Below are 15,839 nucleotides of genomic sequence, written 5' to 3'. Positions count from 1 at the left end.
TTGCCCTCCAATGCACAGGCGGAGGGGGCTCGCGTCCCCCCACCCCAACTCCGCCCCGGCCCCTCCCCGACTCCCCCCTCCCCAAATCCCTGCCCTTGCCCCACCCCCAGCCCTGCCCCCTCACTGCCCCATTGGATCCCTCCCCAAATCCCCATCCTCACCCCACCTCTTCCCCAAGCATGCCGCATTCCTCCTTCTCCCCCCCCCAGGCTTGCGCAATCAGCTGTATGGCAGTGCAAGTGCTGGAGGGAGGGGGAAGAAGCAGGACGCAGCAGGAGGTGGAGCAGAGGTGAGCTGGTGCGGGGGGCCGGGGCGTGCTCAGTCCCCACCAATTTTTCCTATGCTCTGGCGGCTCTTGGTTTTTTTGTTTTTGTTTTGCTTTTGTTTTTGTTTTTTCCTCCGCCGCCGGCTCTTGGGTTTTTTTTTTTTTTTTTTTGCGCCGCCGGCACCCCCACCCCCCACGTCCCGATATTTCACGTCTCTCATCTATATACAGGTCTCTCTCTCCCTCCCTACCTTCCTCCTTCTGATATTTATATATATCAGAGATGATTAATTGTAACAGATGAAGCAGGAAGGAAGATGGCTAGACCACATGTGGCAGAAGTCTCATTCTGACCTTATTCAATTGTAACATATTATATATGTAATATTCCTCAGGATTTATTTTACTGTTAGACATAAAGGAAGAGGAAGAACACATAGCACAGAAGTACAACCTCTATCTTTTTCCAGGGTCTTAAAAAACAAGCACTAATCTAACTACCAAGAAGGAAATAAAACTAAGAATATAATGTATTGTTATTTGCTTTTTCTAACAGTTAGCACTAATCCTACATTGATGCAGGGCACAAGGGGGTGGTTCCTGCCCACAGTGGTTGACAGCAAGAGAGGAACTGAGAGATGATTAAGGGGCAGTGTCTTTCATACCTTTGGTTTTTTATTTGTTTTGGATTATAGGGGCTGTGTGCTCTCCCTAGCAGTTTTTACTGCTATGAATGGGTCTGTGGCTTGCAAAGCATGGCACGTATCTCCTGCAGTGGGGATCTCCAGAGGCAATTTCATGAAAGAATTTTGTGCAAGATAACTACAACAGCTGAACCAATTTTGTTCAAACTTGGCTTGTTTTGTAAATCTCGGTGAGTTCTGAGGAAAAAGCAAAATTGTCCGTTTCCTGGTAGTTTTGAATGTACTGGCATTGAAAGTCTGCATGCACTGCAGTGTTTGTTGTTAAGTTCTTATTTCTCTCACTTTTGAGTGATGAGTGTATATGTGCATAGTTAAAGAGTGGATTGGGTGTGTTTGAGCAAAAGCAGTTTTAACTGTTGAGGTAATGTGAAGCACTTTAGTTGGATCTAATTGTTAGAGGGCTTTTAAAGTCCAACAATCTCACAAAAACATTTAGACCAACATTTTCAAGAGCAGCCAGTAAACTCTGAGTTCCTCAATTTAAATTAAAGGACTGCACAATTTATCCTAATAATCCTGGAATTTTTTATGAACTAAAGAACTTTACAAGTTGTCATTGTTTATGTATTTATTTATTATATTGGAGCACATAGAAGCTGCAACCAAGATCAGAGCCTCATTGTATTAGACAGTGTACAAACAGGGGCCCTTATCTTACAAAGACTTAATACATGCACCTATCTTACAGTGTGTAAAGTGAAGCATATAAGTAAAGATTTGCAGGATCAGGGCCATAGAGTAAGAGACAGTCCCTCCCCCCAAAGAACTCACAATCTAAATAGACAGGGCATACATGGAGTGGGACAAAGAATATAATATGCAAGCAAAGTGAATGGAGGCATAGTTTACAAATGTCATGTTAGTTCCGCAATTATTTCTTTTTATTAATTTTTGGATGTTTTTTCCCCTATCTATATTCAATGAAGGCAGGAAGAGGTTAACTAAAAGGAAAAATAAGGGAAGGGAGAGGAGAGGGGGACATGGAGGATAGCTTGAGTGAGACGGTAGTGAAGAGACTTGAGGGAGATGGAGAGGGATTCCAGAGGGTAGAGCCAGAGCCAATCATTAGAAGAAAGAACATGTCTAATGTAGAAAGCATATTCTCATGACATCATCAATGTCCCATGGTGCCTGCTGCTGAAACTGCTTTTGTAGCTGCTTCAGCTGGCTTGAGTCGCTGTGCCCTGGAGTTTCTCTTTTCCCTGAGCCTACATGAGTAGGGGCCGGATAGGGCCTAGTGTCCCTAGAAGGGTGTTTCCCTTGCATAGTTCTCAGTTCGGCCTCGTCACCTTGCCACATCCACACACTCTGATGCTGCTGAAAATGCTACTGGTAGCTTAGCGGTTTACACTCTTGAATCATTGAGAACTGTCTGGCATTGTTGCTGAAGAGAGGATGGTTATCAGACTGCCACTCCCATCAACCACCTATGAGAACTAGTTTCTAAATGGATACTCAGAAAAAAGGAAGAAAGGGATAAAGTGCAGAGAACCAGAGTTCACTTATTTGATCCTGCTTTCTTTCTATATCCTCTCTCTTTTTCTGATTTTTTCCCATTCTGGAGATCTACCTGGCAGCAGCATCCATACCATCCAAGGATGCTTGAAGAGTGGTTCTGGCCAATAATTGGCCCACTGAGATGATGGACTGCAATTGCTCCCTATGTAATGTATGCATATATAATTTATATTTGGCCAGGCCTGATAGTTCACGATCCTGAATTGCAGGGTTGCTGAAGAGTAGAACTTCCATCCAAAGTGATCCTGTCTCTTTTGGTCTCTGTCATATGGGGTAGACTTGGAAAAGTGTAGTCTATCCTGCTCATTTACTGCATCCACCACCAGGGAGTTAGGAGGAGGGTGTGAGAACAAAGAATCCGAATCCTTAGGGGGAACATAATACTTCTTAGCCACCCATTTACACATTGGTGGAATGGCAGCAGGTATTTGCTTCGCAGTCTTAGCTTGATCCAGGAGTTTCTCACTAATGGGTAACACTGCCCTAGAGGTTGTTACTGACTGCAGGATATCCAACAGTTTGTGCTGTGAGTGAATCCTGAACCTCCTTGAGTGGAATCTGAAGAGTGTCAGCTACCCTATAGAGGTGTTGAAATTTCCAAAAATCATTGGTCATGGAAGGTGGTGAAGGCATAACTGCCTCCTCTGGAGATGAGGATGAAACAGGTGTTTGAGAGGTGACCTCTTTATCTGCCCTGGCCTCCTGCTCCTCAAATGTTTTCCTCAATGGGAAGGCTGTTTGTGGAGGAGAGGACCATATGACTCTGGCCTCCCTATGTGATGGTTGTAATGGACTGGGACATAGGCAGTCTGGCCTACTGGTCATGACTGGGCTGAAGTCTGCTCATCGGGGGTGGTTGTCACTGTGCAGGAGCTGGAGGGATCGCAAGATCCAGGTTCTGTAAGCAAGAGTGAGGGTCAGGCTGGGGTTGAAGACCAGAGATCAGAGGCAGTACCAGGTTAGAACTAAGAGTCAGGAATCAGGGTCAGAGTCAGGCTGGAGTTGAAGATTGAAGATCAAGAGATCACACAGGGTCTGACGTTGCAGCAGGCCGAAGTCTGTGTGATTGCCCAGATGACTTCCTGGGACAACTCCTGGCGTTAAATAGAGAGCTTGGAAATCAGAGGGCTGCAGGATACCATCACTCTGGGTCTCTTGGGCAGCATTTCCTGCCACACCTATCACAGTGCTCCCTGTCTGTGCCTCTGCATGGCCTCCTGGTGTCAGTGTGGGACTACCAGTCATCCCAGGCTCTGCAGATCTTGGTTCTAGTCCTGGGGTTCTTACACTGGTCCCAGTATGTCCATTGCGGGGGACCCACATAGGAGGGGGAGTTGCAGGCAGGGTTGGTTCCATTACCCTTGATGACAAGTGTGATCTTCCCTGTGACTGAACAGATATGTTGGAGAACTCTGAACAGAAATATAAGAGACCAACTGGAAGTCTCCTTCATCCTCCTCAATATCATCCAATGGAGGAGCACCCACAGAAAAGGATGGAGAGTCCTGTTCTACCTGACGATGGGGACCCATGGTACTGACAGACACATGGTACCCACAAGAAGTGAGGATTCCAGTTTTGTCCATTACAGACAGGTCCATAGATTATTAGAACTATTGGACTAGAGTGGAGCACCCATAGGGCAGTACTCAAAGAAGAACACACATTTCCGTTTTCAGTCTCTTTTTACAAGTAAAGGAATGAAGGAGAGCAGCTTGAAAAAATCATATGAAAAAATTTACTTTTCAGAGAAAAATTGAAGCAAAACATTTTTGTCTGAAAACTTGTAGTTTGAAACCGAAAATTTAAATTTGGAAATGCCATCATGGTGTCTCTTGGAGTCTTAATTTTGGGTCCCTCATTCCCTTCTATGGGCCAGGCTACATGATTCACCACAATTTCCCTAGAATTAAGTTTCTAAACTCAAAATATGCTGTGTTCTAAGTGTACTAGAAATAAAATATGGACAATCTACAAAATGGTTGCTATGGGCAATATATATCACATAGAGTTTGATGCCAAATTGTTTACAAATGACGGGTTGATTTTGAGTGTCTGAACTTGGGCAACCAAATTTGGGATACCCCAAATCAGTGGCTGCTTTGACAAATTGGGCCTGAATGATTTGTGGGTTCTCAAATTGACATACTGTGTGATCTTGGACAAGTCATGTCATGTCCCTATGACCATCTGTAAAACATGGGTGGTAATACTTCCCAATCCGTAGATGCTGGAACTTAGGGTGCTGTTAGAGGTGCTGGCTATAAGTGGTTTCCATTATATACAGGGTTTACAGTTTGGTTCAATGGCTCTCAGCACCCTCACTATAAAAATTGTTCCAGCACCTCTGTTGCAAGCCAGAGGTTTCAATCAGTAATGTTTGTAAAGCCCTTGGAAGGGAAGGCAAAGTACAGTATACTACATTATAGAGTGGTCAGATTCACTTTTGTTTTCTGTAACTTTCATTTCCTGTTTTCACTTCATGTGTTAAAGTTTCATCTTTCAGTGATTCTTGTTAATCTTTCTGTCCACTTGGCATCCTATGGCGGAGGGAGGGCACACGTGACAGATATTAATCATGTCGCTAATGCGCTGCTGGAAAGCGCTCAGGGACCATAGTGATGTGGGCGGGACGAGAATCTCTAGTGAACAGAATAGAAAGCCCTTAATTTTTCAGGGGACTGTGAATGTAGGGTTGGTTGTTCTTCAAAGAACACTGAGAGATGTCTTCTATCTCAATAAAAATAATTTCTTAAATATAACGTATGTTTTCAGCACAACCTGATGCAATTTTACACACTAATTAATTATGCAAAAAGGATTTTATCCTTGGTAACCTTTCTGGAAAGTTTTTTGGTACTAGAGACAAGCAGTTTTTGACACTGCTCACAAACTGTCACTTATACAGAAACTGTATAAAACAGCCATTCATAGCACTTCTTTCAGAAGAACAGGAGCCAGTGTTTGCTTCATTTAATACAATACACAGTTGCCATGGAGACACAGAAGGAACCGAAGGAGTTTCCCAGAATGTACCAGGCTTGTCACAACATATCAGCCTTTTATTTTCTGTTCTAAGTTAGAGCTAGGGGCTAAATTCATTAACTAATAGATGTTGGATGTTTATGAAATAGCTTTTAACCTACAAAATGTTCTTGCACATGCTGATTTTCCAGTATAGAAAGCTGGAAGTTAATTGCTAGCAAAAAGAAAAGTCTAATAGTTTGAAATCAGATAAATAAGGAAGAAGAATGTTATTTGTTTGTAGGAATTTGAAAAACACCCGCTCCTTGTGCTATCCTGAAAGAACACAGCCTTTCTTGCCTTTTCTTATTTTGGCTAATGTCTCATTCAGCTCTGCTCTGAACATATAACCCTGCAAATGAAACCCAGTGCATATGATTGTCATGAAATGTATACATTTCTTCAAAGAGAGCCTCAGTCCCACATCTGCTGGGATTTGGGATTTCTAGGTCAGAACCAAGCTCAGTAGAGTCAAAATGATAGAGGGTCTAATATCCTGCTGAATTTCACAAGTCCTTCTACACCCAAATGGCCCTATCACTGACAAACCCTAAAATGATACCCTAAAACGGCATTCTGATATAATATGTATGGCAAACCCAGGAACTTACTGTTTGTCAGCATCTGCAGATCTTCCACAGAGGGAGGCGACCCTTTCTTCTCATATGGAATAACCGTGTTCAAATACTAGAAAGGAATGACATGTACCATTATTCTCTCACCATTGCAGGGCAAGCTAATGTGATGGAAGCATGAAACCAAATTGCTTACAGAATCGTGTGAGATATGAAAGAAACGAAATCAAACAAAAAACTCTACTAAGTAAAGAGGCTAGTGCTCTAGAAAATAATCTTCAATTCAATAATATTATATATTGGTATGACAAACTATGCAATTGGTAATGTTTGTAAAGCCCTTGGAATTCCTTTGATGGGAAGACAAAGTACGGTATACTGCATTATAGAGTGGTCAGATTCACTTTTGTTTTCTGTAACTTTCATTTCCTGTTTTCACTTCATGTGTTAAAGTTTCATCTTTCAGTGATTCTTGTTAATCTTTCTGACCACTTGGCATTCTATGGGGGAGGGAGGGCACACGTGACAGACCGCCTATGCCCCAGTCCATTACAACCAGCATCAATTCATCAGACCACTGGTACAATCAGATTCTGCAGTTTTCCGGCTCAATTTTTAATGGAAAGTCTTTATTTACTTTTGAACATCTAAAGAAACATTTTTCTTGGGGCTTTTCTACACAGGGACATCCAGGAAAATTAATCCAAATTAACTAAAGGTGTGAATTTGAAGTGGATTAGTTAAACATCCTTAAATCCCATATAGATACTATTATTCAGAATTAAAGTGGCTTCAGTTTGGATTAAGTTTCCTGGATGTCCCCATGTAGACAAACTGTTACTCGCATTTATGTTTTGGTGTTGCAGGAGATGGTGTCTCTTAGTTGATTGCACATTTCTTACTGTCTCCGTTTTGTTACTGTAATTTTTTACTGTTATTTTCCACCTCAGGTTTATGGTCACTGATTCGGTAGTTGTTCTGTTTTTATTTTGCACTCATACTGGTGGCTTAGGTTTGAGAGCATCATTGAATTTGGGGTAGGGTTAGTTTGTTCTACAGGTCAGACAGAGTTGTGGGCACATGGAAGTGATCTTACATACAAATGGATTATTTATTTCTTTGAATTTAGTTTTTAATCCTCTAGTGTGGGGCCTGTCACATTTTTTCATGGTGTGAGCTATTTCTTGACAGAAATTGAAAACTCCTCTCACATTCACAAATGCAGAGACCCACCCCATTATGTAACATCTCTGTGAAGGCTACAGTAACTATTTATATGGAAAAGTCATATGAAGAAGGTATGTAGTGCATGTTTAGCTCTCTTCTAATGCAATCTTGCAGAGGGAAACAAGCCAAAAAGCCAGCACTATGTGCCTGATCCTGCACCCAATGAAGTCAATAGATAATCTTCTCCTGACTGTGGTAGAGCAAAATCAAACCCTATGTGACTATCCACCTCCCTCCAGACCACCGCTGGTCCACAGAGCAAAGCTTATGAACTATAGCTTTCTTGGGTTTGGGTGAATAGAGCATTTGTTGTTGTGGTTGTTTTATCTCTCTATTACTCTGGGTGTGTAGAGGGCTCTTTGTACAGGACTGTTACTGTTAGGGCTTATCCAAAGCTCACTGAAGCCAGAGGGAATCTTTCCTTCAACTTAGGCCTGGTCCACACTTAAAAGTTAGGTTGACATAGTTACAGTGCTCAGAGATGTGAAAAAATCACCCCCGCAAGAACTGTAGCTATACCAGTCTAACTCCCAATGTAGACACTGCTATACTGATGAAAGAAAACCCCCTTTTGTCTCTGTAGGAAGCATCTATATTACAGATCCACTGCTAAAGTGCCCACAATGTAGACATAGCTTAGTGTGCTTTGGATCAGACCCATGATGCAGTTGCATCTAAGGGCATGCAATGTAGAGTTTTACTGAAACCTGAGGGACAATCTTTTCAGCCTCAGTTGGATACTTCCAAAAAAATTAGGATCAGCTTACTACAGCAATAAACCACACCATGGTATGCAGTAAATAGTAGGCTACTTGTGTACTAATTATAGGCATTTTGGCTTTGTGCCTAGAATCACCAAAAACCTACTAATGCACATTCTCTATAATTACAATAGCTTCTTAAACTACAGTTAAAATACTTTTAAAAATTGAGTCAGAGTCATGGGAAGATTTCTATTTTCCATCACTAGTTAAAATAGGCCACAGCATAAAGAAAATGTTTAAAAAGTGGGGAAAGGAGTAGGAACAACATTTCTCTACAATTTTGACCAAATTCCCTACAAAAAACCCCCACCACCATTAAGAGAATTTCACAGTGGCACAATTAAGGATTTAAGAATCAAGCAGCATCAAATTAAGGTTACATACATAAGCTTAACTCTGCCCCCTTGTGCATATGTACTACAATACAGCCTGTAATTGCAGGATTATATATTATATTGCAAGTAGCACAATATAATATATTTTTCTATAACCTTACATATATAGATGTTGATTTAGACTTTTAATATACATTTTTCTTATCTCTAGGGTATTTATTCTAAAAATTTTGATAGTGGACCATGTTTTGTACATTTCCTCAAGTACAGCCTTTCTTAGCTTGAATTCAGGAGATAAGGCAACTAATTATGCAGCTAACTTTGTTGCATATTTACATGAGTTATATATGCTAGCACATTTTCACTATCACTTTATGTTGTGGATTCTACAAATGCTATCCATGCATACCTAGTTATAGAAAAAATCCAGAAAAGTAGCTAGCAAAACGATAGTTAAGATTACACGTGTTCCCATTCTACCCCTTGTTTTTCAGTTGCTCATAACTTTTCAAACTTTTTGGGCTGAAGTTTTCCAGTCCTGAAGCATGATTCTTCATTGACCTTGTGTGCACATGGGCAAGGCAACTGCATAATGGGTATAAATATTTTAGTTCTCATCCACTTAGCACTCATTTTGCCTAGCGGAATTGGGCCACTTTTCTTTGCTCAAAGGTGAATATACAGGGAAAGTTTGATGGACGATGGACTTCCATTTTGGGAAATGAAAGATTAGAAAAAATATTTTCTCATTATATAATTTTTTGCCACATTTTTGACAGCTTTTGCACCAAAAAGATGGGATACCGACAATGTCTAGGTAAATGGCAGGTGACCAGCTTGGCTTAACAGTGAAATCCTTGCTGATCTAAAACACACAAAAAAAGCTTACAAGAAGTGGAAGACTGGACAAATGACCAGGGAGAAGTATAAAAATATTGCTCAGGCAAGCAGGAGTGAAATCAGGAAGGCCAAATCACACTTGGAGTTGCAGCTAGCAAGAGATGTTAAGAGTAACAAGAAGGGTTTCTTCAGGTATGTTAGCAACAAGAAGAAGGTCAAGGAAAGTGTGGGCCCCTTACTGAATGAGGGAGGCAACCTAGTGACAGACAATATGGAAAAAGCTAATGTACTCAATGCTTTTTTTGCCTCTGTCTTCACAAACAAGGTCAGCTCCCAGACTGCTGCACTGGGCAGCACAGCATGGGGAGGAGGTGAGCAGCCCTCAGAGGTGAAAGAACAGGTTAAGGACTATTTAGAACAGCTGGACATGCACAAGTCCATTGGGCCGGATGCAATGCATCCAAGGAAGCTGAGGGAGTTGGCTGATGTGATTGCAGAGCCATTGGCCATTATCTTTGAAAACTCATGGCAATCAGGGGATGTCCCAGATGATTGGGAAAAGCCAAATATAGTGCCCACCTTTAAAAAAGGGAAGAAGGAGGATCCGGGGAACTATAGGCCTGTCAGCCTCACCTCAGTCCCTGGAAAAATCATGGAGCAGGTCCTCAAGGAATCAGTTCTGAAGCACTTAGAGGAGAGGAAAGTGATCAGGAACAGTCAGCATGGATTCACCAAGGGCAGTCATGCCTGACTAACCTAATTGCCTTCTATGACGAGATAACTGGCTCTGTGGATGAGGGGAAAGCAGTAGACGTGTTATTCCTTGACTTTAGCAAAGCTTTTGATACTGTCTCCCACAGTATTTTTGCTGGCAAGTTAAAGAAGTATGGGCTGGATGAATGGACTATAAGGTGGATAGAAAGCTGGCTAGATCGTTGGGCTCAACGGGTAGTGATCAATGGCTCCATGTCTAGTTGGCAGCTGGTATCAAACAGAGTGCCCCAAGGGTTGGTCCTGGGGCCGGTTTTGTTCAATATCTTCATTAATGATTTGGAGGATGGCGTGGACTGCACCCTCAGCAAGTTTGCAGATGACACTAAACTGGGAGGAGTGGTAGATATGCTGGAGGGTAGGGATAGGATACAGAGGGACGTAGATAAATTAGAGGATTGGGCCAAAAGAAATCTGACGAGGTTCAACAAGGAGAAGTGCAGAGTTCTGCACTTAGGATGGAAGAATCCCATGCACTGCTACAGACTAGGGACTGAATGGCTAGGCAGCAGTTCTGCAGAAAAGGACCTAGGGGTTACAGTGAACGAGAAACTGGATAGGAGTCTACAGTGTGCCCTTGTTGCCAAGAAGGCTAACGGCATTTTGGGCTATATAAGTAGGTGCATTGCCAGCAGATCGAGGGACGTGATCATTCCCCTCTATTCGACATTGGTGAGGCTAGTTTTGGGCCCCACACTACAAGAAGGATATGGAAAAACTGGAAAGAGTCCAGCAGAGGGCAACAAAAATTATTAGGGGGCTGGAGTACATGATTTATGAGGAGAGGCTGAAGGAACTGGGATTGTTTAGTCTGCAGAAGAGAAGAATGAAGGGGGATTTGATAGCTGCTTTCAACTACCTGAAAGGGGGTTCCAAAGAGGATGGCTCTAGACTGTTCTCAGTGGTAGCAGATGACAGAACAAGGAGTAATGGTCTCAAGTTGCAGTGGGGGAGGTTTAGGTTGGATATTAGGAAAAACTTTTTCACAAGGAGGGTGGTGAAGCACTGGAATGGGTTACCTAGGGAGGTGGTGGAATCTCCTTCCTTAGAGGTTTTTAAGGTCAGGCTTGACAAAGCCCTGGCTGGGATGATTTAGTTGGGGATTGGTCCTGCTTTGAGCAGGGGGTTGGATTAGATGACCTCCTGAGGTCCCTTTCAACCATGATATTCTATGATTCTATGATTCTAAATTGTCTGAACAAAATAGGGTGTAAAATGGGACTTATATGGCGCGTAGATCTTGTGTTGACCCTTTGCACAGGGGTGAATTTCACCCTGAATGAGGGGTTCTGGGAAATAGTAACCTGTCAAGAAAGTCTATATCACAATGCAGAGTTAGCAGTCTTGATGTTCTTTAATATGGTTTTGCAGGGAATATAAAATAGTGTATTATTTGAGAAACAGTGTGTGATAATCTAACTAGTTATGGCTGTGAACATATTATGTATCATAAGGCATATGCATAAGACCAGGTTATGGTTGTGTGTATAGTCTTAACTTTTGCATTTCCTGACTTTTGAGTGATTAACCAGCTTAGAAAAATCTTGTAACACAGAATTTTTTCTATCAGATTTCATTTTGTATTCTGCAAAGAAAAAAAAGGATAGAAAAGAAAAACAAAGGAGGGGGAGGGGAAAAGAAAGGCCAAGGTGCCCCACTCAAAAATGTCAAAACTCCTCTGGGATGCCAAAAATTGAAAATAATGTATGTCAAATTCGTAATTTGAACTCCACTGGAACACCCTTTCTTACACACTCTAGGACCCCACTGGAATGCCCTGTCCCACACACTCTAGGACCCCACTGGAATGCCCTGTCCCACACACTCTATGAACCCACTCATGCTAGGGACCTACTGTAACACCCTATCCCATACATGCTATTGTCCCATTAGATACCCTTTGTCACACATGCTAGGACAGTAGGACTCAATAGAACACCCCACTACACACACACTTGAATCCCAATAGAAAGCTCTGTCCCACTAACACTAAGGGGACAGGCTGCAATGCCCTGTCCCACGCATGCTAGGACCCCACTGGAATGTCTTATCCCATACACACTAATGTCCCACTGGGATGCCCTGTCACACATCCATTTCCACTGGACTGTTATGTGGCACGTTAGACGCCACTGCAAGGCCCAGACCCCCACACACTAGGAACCCATTGGAATGCCTGTCCCACACAGGCTTCAGGTTCCACTAAACCCCCCCAGGCCCACATGCACTAGGCCCCCACTGGGAATGCCCTGTTGCACATAGGCTAGAACCCAACAGGAAGGTCCAGGCCCATACATGTGAAGGACACCATAGAATCATAGAAGATTAGGGATGGAAGAGACCTCAAGAGGTCATCTAGTCCAACCCCCTGCTCAAAGCAGGACCAACACCAACTAAATCATCCCAGACAGGGCTTTGTCAAGACAGGCCTTAAAAACACTAAGGATGGAGAGTCCACCACCTCCCTAGGTAACCCCCCATTCCAGTGCTTCACCACCCTCCTAGTGAAATAGTTTTTCCTAATATCCAACCTAGACCTCCCCCACTGCAACTTGAGACCATTGCTCTTTGTTCTGTCAGCTGCTGCCACTGAGAACAGCCGAGCTCCATCCTCTTTGGAACCCCCCTTCAGGTAGTTGAAGGCTGCTATCAAATCCCCCCTCACTCTTCTCTTCTGCAGACTAAATAAGCCCAGTTTCCTCAACCTCTCCTCATAAGTCATGTGCCCCAGCTCCCTAATCATTTTCGTTGCCCTCCGCTGGACTCTCTCCAATTTGTCCACATCCTTTTTGTAGTGGGGGGCCCAAAATTGGATGCAATACTCCAGGTGTGGCCTCACCAGTGCCGAACAGAGGGAAATAATCACTTCCCTCGGTCTGGTCGCAACGCTCCGACTAATACAGCCCAATATGCTGTTAGCCTTCTTAGCAACAAAGGCACACTGCTGACACATATCCAGCTCTCATCCAGTGTAATCCCCAGGTCCTTTTCTGCAGAACTGCCGCTTAGTCAGTCAGTCCACAGCCTGTAGCAGTGCATGGGATTCTTCCATCCTAAGTGCAGGACTCTGCACTTGTCCTTGTTGAACCTCATCAGATTTCTTTTGGCCCAATCCTCCAATTTGTCTAGGTCACTCTGGACCCTATCCCTACTCTCCAGCATATCTATCTCTCCTCCCAGCTTAGTGTCATCCGCGAACTTGCTGAGGGTGCAATCCATCCCATCATCCAGATCATTAATGAAGATGTTGAACAAAACATTTTGGGTTGTAGAATGGTATTGCATCACCTTCAGCTCAAGGACTGTAAAGTAATTTAGCAGCCGTAACAACAGCGAGCCAGGCTAATCAACAACTATGGTAAATTCACAATCTAACTCTTATTTTGTTGATTTACATCAAGAGAGGACTGGGATGGTCCAGACGCTCAGGCTTTACACTGTTTGAATTAATTTCATCCTACATAGCAGGCCCCTTTTGTTTAACAAATAGTTCCACATTATGGAATTTATTTTTAAGTAATTTTTCTTTTAACCATCTAGGGAATTAATTTAGAAAAACAATGGTAAAAACCCAGTCATTGTTACTGAGTGAAGTACTCACAAGTTAGGAAAGGCCATAATCTTAACCCTGCCCCCTAGTGTGCATGCATCTTTATGACACGGTCATTAATCACATGATCATGCACTATTATTTCTGCCTCACTCCTGCCTCTTTCCATATGCAGGGTGAATGGTGCACAGTGAATGAGCAGGACTCATGTGGAATCACACCTCATTTTGGGTCAAACTCTGGGAAAAACTGTCTCCTCCAATGTGAAAAGTGGCAGGAGGGAATGTTTTATGAAGAAACCTCCACAAGGATTCTTATTCAGAAAGTACCCCATAGCATGTCATTGGAGGGAATGGGATCTGGCACTCCAGGGTAGATGCCAATAAGCACACCCTGAAATGTGGTGGATACATTGGGTACCATATGGACCACAAGCTTGGCTAGGGCCATCTGCTGGAGTTCTTGTGTCCTTTCACTGGATCTAACCCTTGTGAAACCCTCCCCAGGCAGCACAGATCCATCCAACATATGCTATCAGAGATCTTCAACCCCTAACACCAGCCTGGAGGCTCCTGGGGCCCCACAAGAGAGCCACAGAAGACTTAAACCAGCCTAAAGGTGTACTAATTTTCTGGATAACTTCTCTGGAGGCTGGAAGGAGACATACTGTAATATCATAGCATAAGGAGCTCTTGAAGAGATCACAGAGGATTTAGGAAATAAGAACCACTATAGTTTTTGATGGTTTAGATTATTTCAGAACTAAAATGTGCTCATAATGGAGGACATAGTCTGAGTCAGTTCACTAAGCACTGGAGAGAGACAGGAAAGCAATGCAAATCTTCTAATGTTGAAATGAAGGGCTGAGCCAAGGAGCACAGCAAACAGGAGTGAGACCTCAGATGAGCAGTGTGCAGTTTCTTTATTCCAAATGTCTTTTCCTCACACTCTGATTTCTTTCAGAATTCCAGACAGAGCAGTTTGAATTACCCCATACAGATAATATTGGCCATGATGTAGCTCCATTTTTGGTTACTGAATCCTTCTTTAAAAAGGTCATTATTCATAAGCATTCACCAAATCCTGCGGATGAATTATTTTCAGACTATTGACTAATCACAAACTGTTCATTTCAACTATTTGCCCTTTGTTTTATGTGGTTGGTCATCTAAATCACACAGTATTGTTTCTGCTTCCTGTTTGGATGAGTGAAACTTTTTAAAAAGAAGAATGACTAGTGCCTAGTGAATAATGAATCACAAATTTTCTGACATGACTTTTCAGACGAGCAGTCCTTCATACTAAATTGTCTGAAAAATTTAGGATTTGCACACAATTTCTAAAATACCCAGCAGTGCCTGAATACTCATGAAAAATGGAAACCATGAGCCCAAAAGTCATCACAAACCAAACTCAGCACTTTTATTTGCAAAAATATTTGTAAATCAATTGGTTTAATATCAGCTGACTCTGTTCAAAACCTAGCTTTCTTCTTCAAATTAAATAGTAGAAATGTTTTTGTTTATCAGAAGAAATGACATGCATCCACTCCTGTGAGTATCTGATCTATGCAGAGGACTTTACACACACCTGTTTATCAGTTGCTGAGTTCCCAAATGTCTGCCGAATACCAGTCTGCAAGATATTAGAGATTCCTTCCATACTGAATCGCTGCATAGAAGAGAAAACATCTGATTTACGCAGTGCTAGAAGAGCAGGCAGAGGTACTGCCTAGTGTGGCATGCAGTGTTTACAACATTTTAACATTTTATCATTTCTAATGAATGCCCTCACTAAAAGATCAGTTTTTTTCTTCTCAGTAACAGAATGCTGTTCTTTGCAGCATAGTCTGAGAAGTGGCTAGGTTAGAACATTGTGGCTTTAGCACCATCCATCAACTCCTTGTGTCTCATCATCCAACTAATATGTCATTTTACCTTCCCTTCTTTTTATGTTTATCGGTTTTTCAATGTCCTTCCTAAGAAGATGTGATCCCCTGGGCCAGAGAGAGAAGGGGATAGAGGGTGAGAACAACTTTGTAGACACACACAGGCAACTGAACCTGCATCTCCCACATCCCGGCTGAGTGCTCCAGCCCCTGGGCTCTAAGTAGGGTGACCAGACATCCCGATTTTATCGGGACTGTCCCGATATTTGCTTGTTTGTCCCGCGTCCTGACCGGACAAACAAACAATTTTGCCCTCCGCTCTCACCCCCCCCACCCTGACTCCACCCCCTCCTTCCCCCATTGGATCCCTCCCCAAAT

The 15,839-nt window shown here is 42.7% G+C and overlaps 1 protein-coding gene across 1 annotated transcript in view; it reads right to left on the bottom strand.

The window, feature by feature from the left end:
* Nucleotides 1–3,308: 3,308 nt before the first annotated feature.
* Nucleotides 3,309–15,839, bottom strand: part of LOC135889206 (fasciculation and elongation protein zeta-1-like) — a 32,631-nt gene continuing 20,100 nt past the window's right edge. The window contains exons 5-8 of the mRNA XM_065417041.1: nucleotides 15,164–15,244; nucleotides 6,125–6,198; nucleotides 3,847–3,953; nucleotides 3,309–3,385 (exon numbers count right to left, since the gene is read on the bottom strand). Of these exons, the coding sequence (XP_065273113.1) occupies nucleotides 3,309–3,385; nucleotides 3,847–3,953; nucleotides 6,125–6,198; nucleotides 15,164–15,244 (339 nt within the window). The remainder of the gene's footprint in view (nucleotides 3,386–3,846; nucleotides 3,954–6,124; nucleotides 6,199–15,163; nucleotides 15,245–15,839) is intronic.

Source organism: Emys orbicularis, chromosome 15, assembly GCF_028017835.1.
Source record: "Emys orbicularis isolate rEmyOrb1 chromosome 15, rEmyOrb1.hap1, whole genome shotgun sequence".
Classification (NCBI taxonomy): domain Eukaryota; kingdom Metazoa; phylum Chordata; order Testudines; family Emydidae; genus Emys; species Emys orbicularis.
Note: the sequence above shows the minus strand (reverse complement) of the source record. Positions and strands in the feature narration are given on the sequence as shown.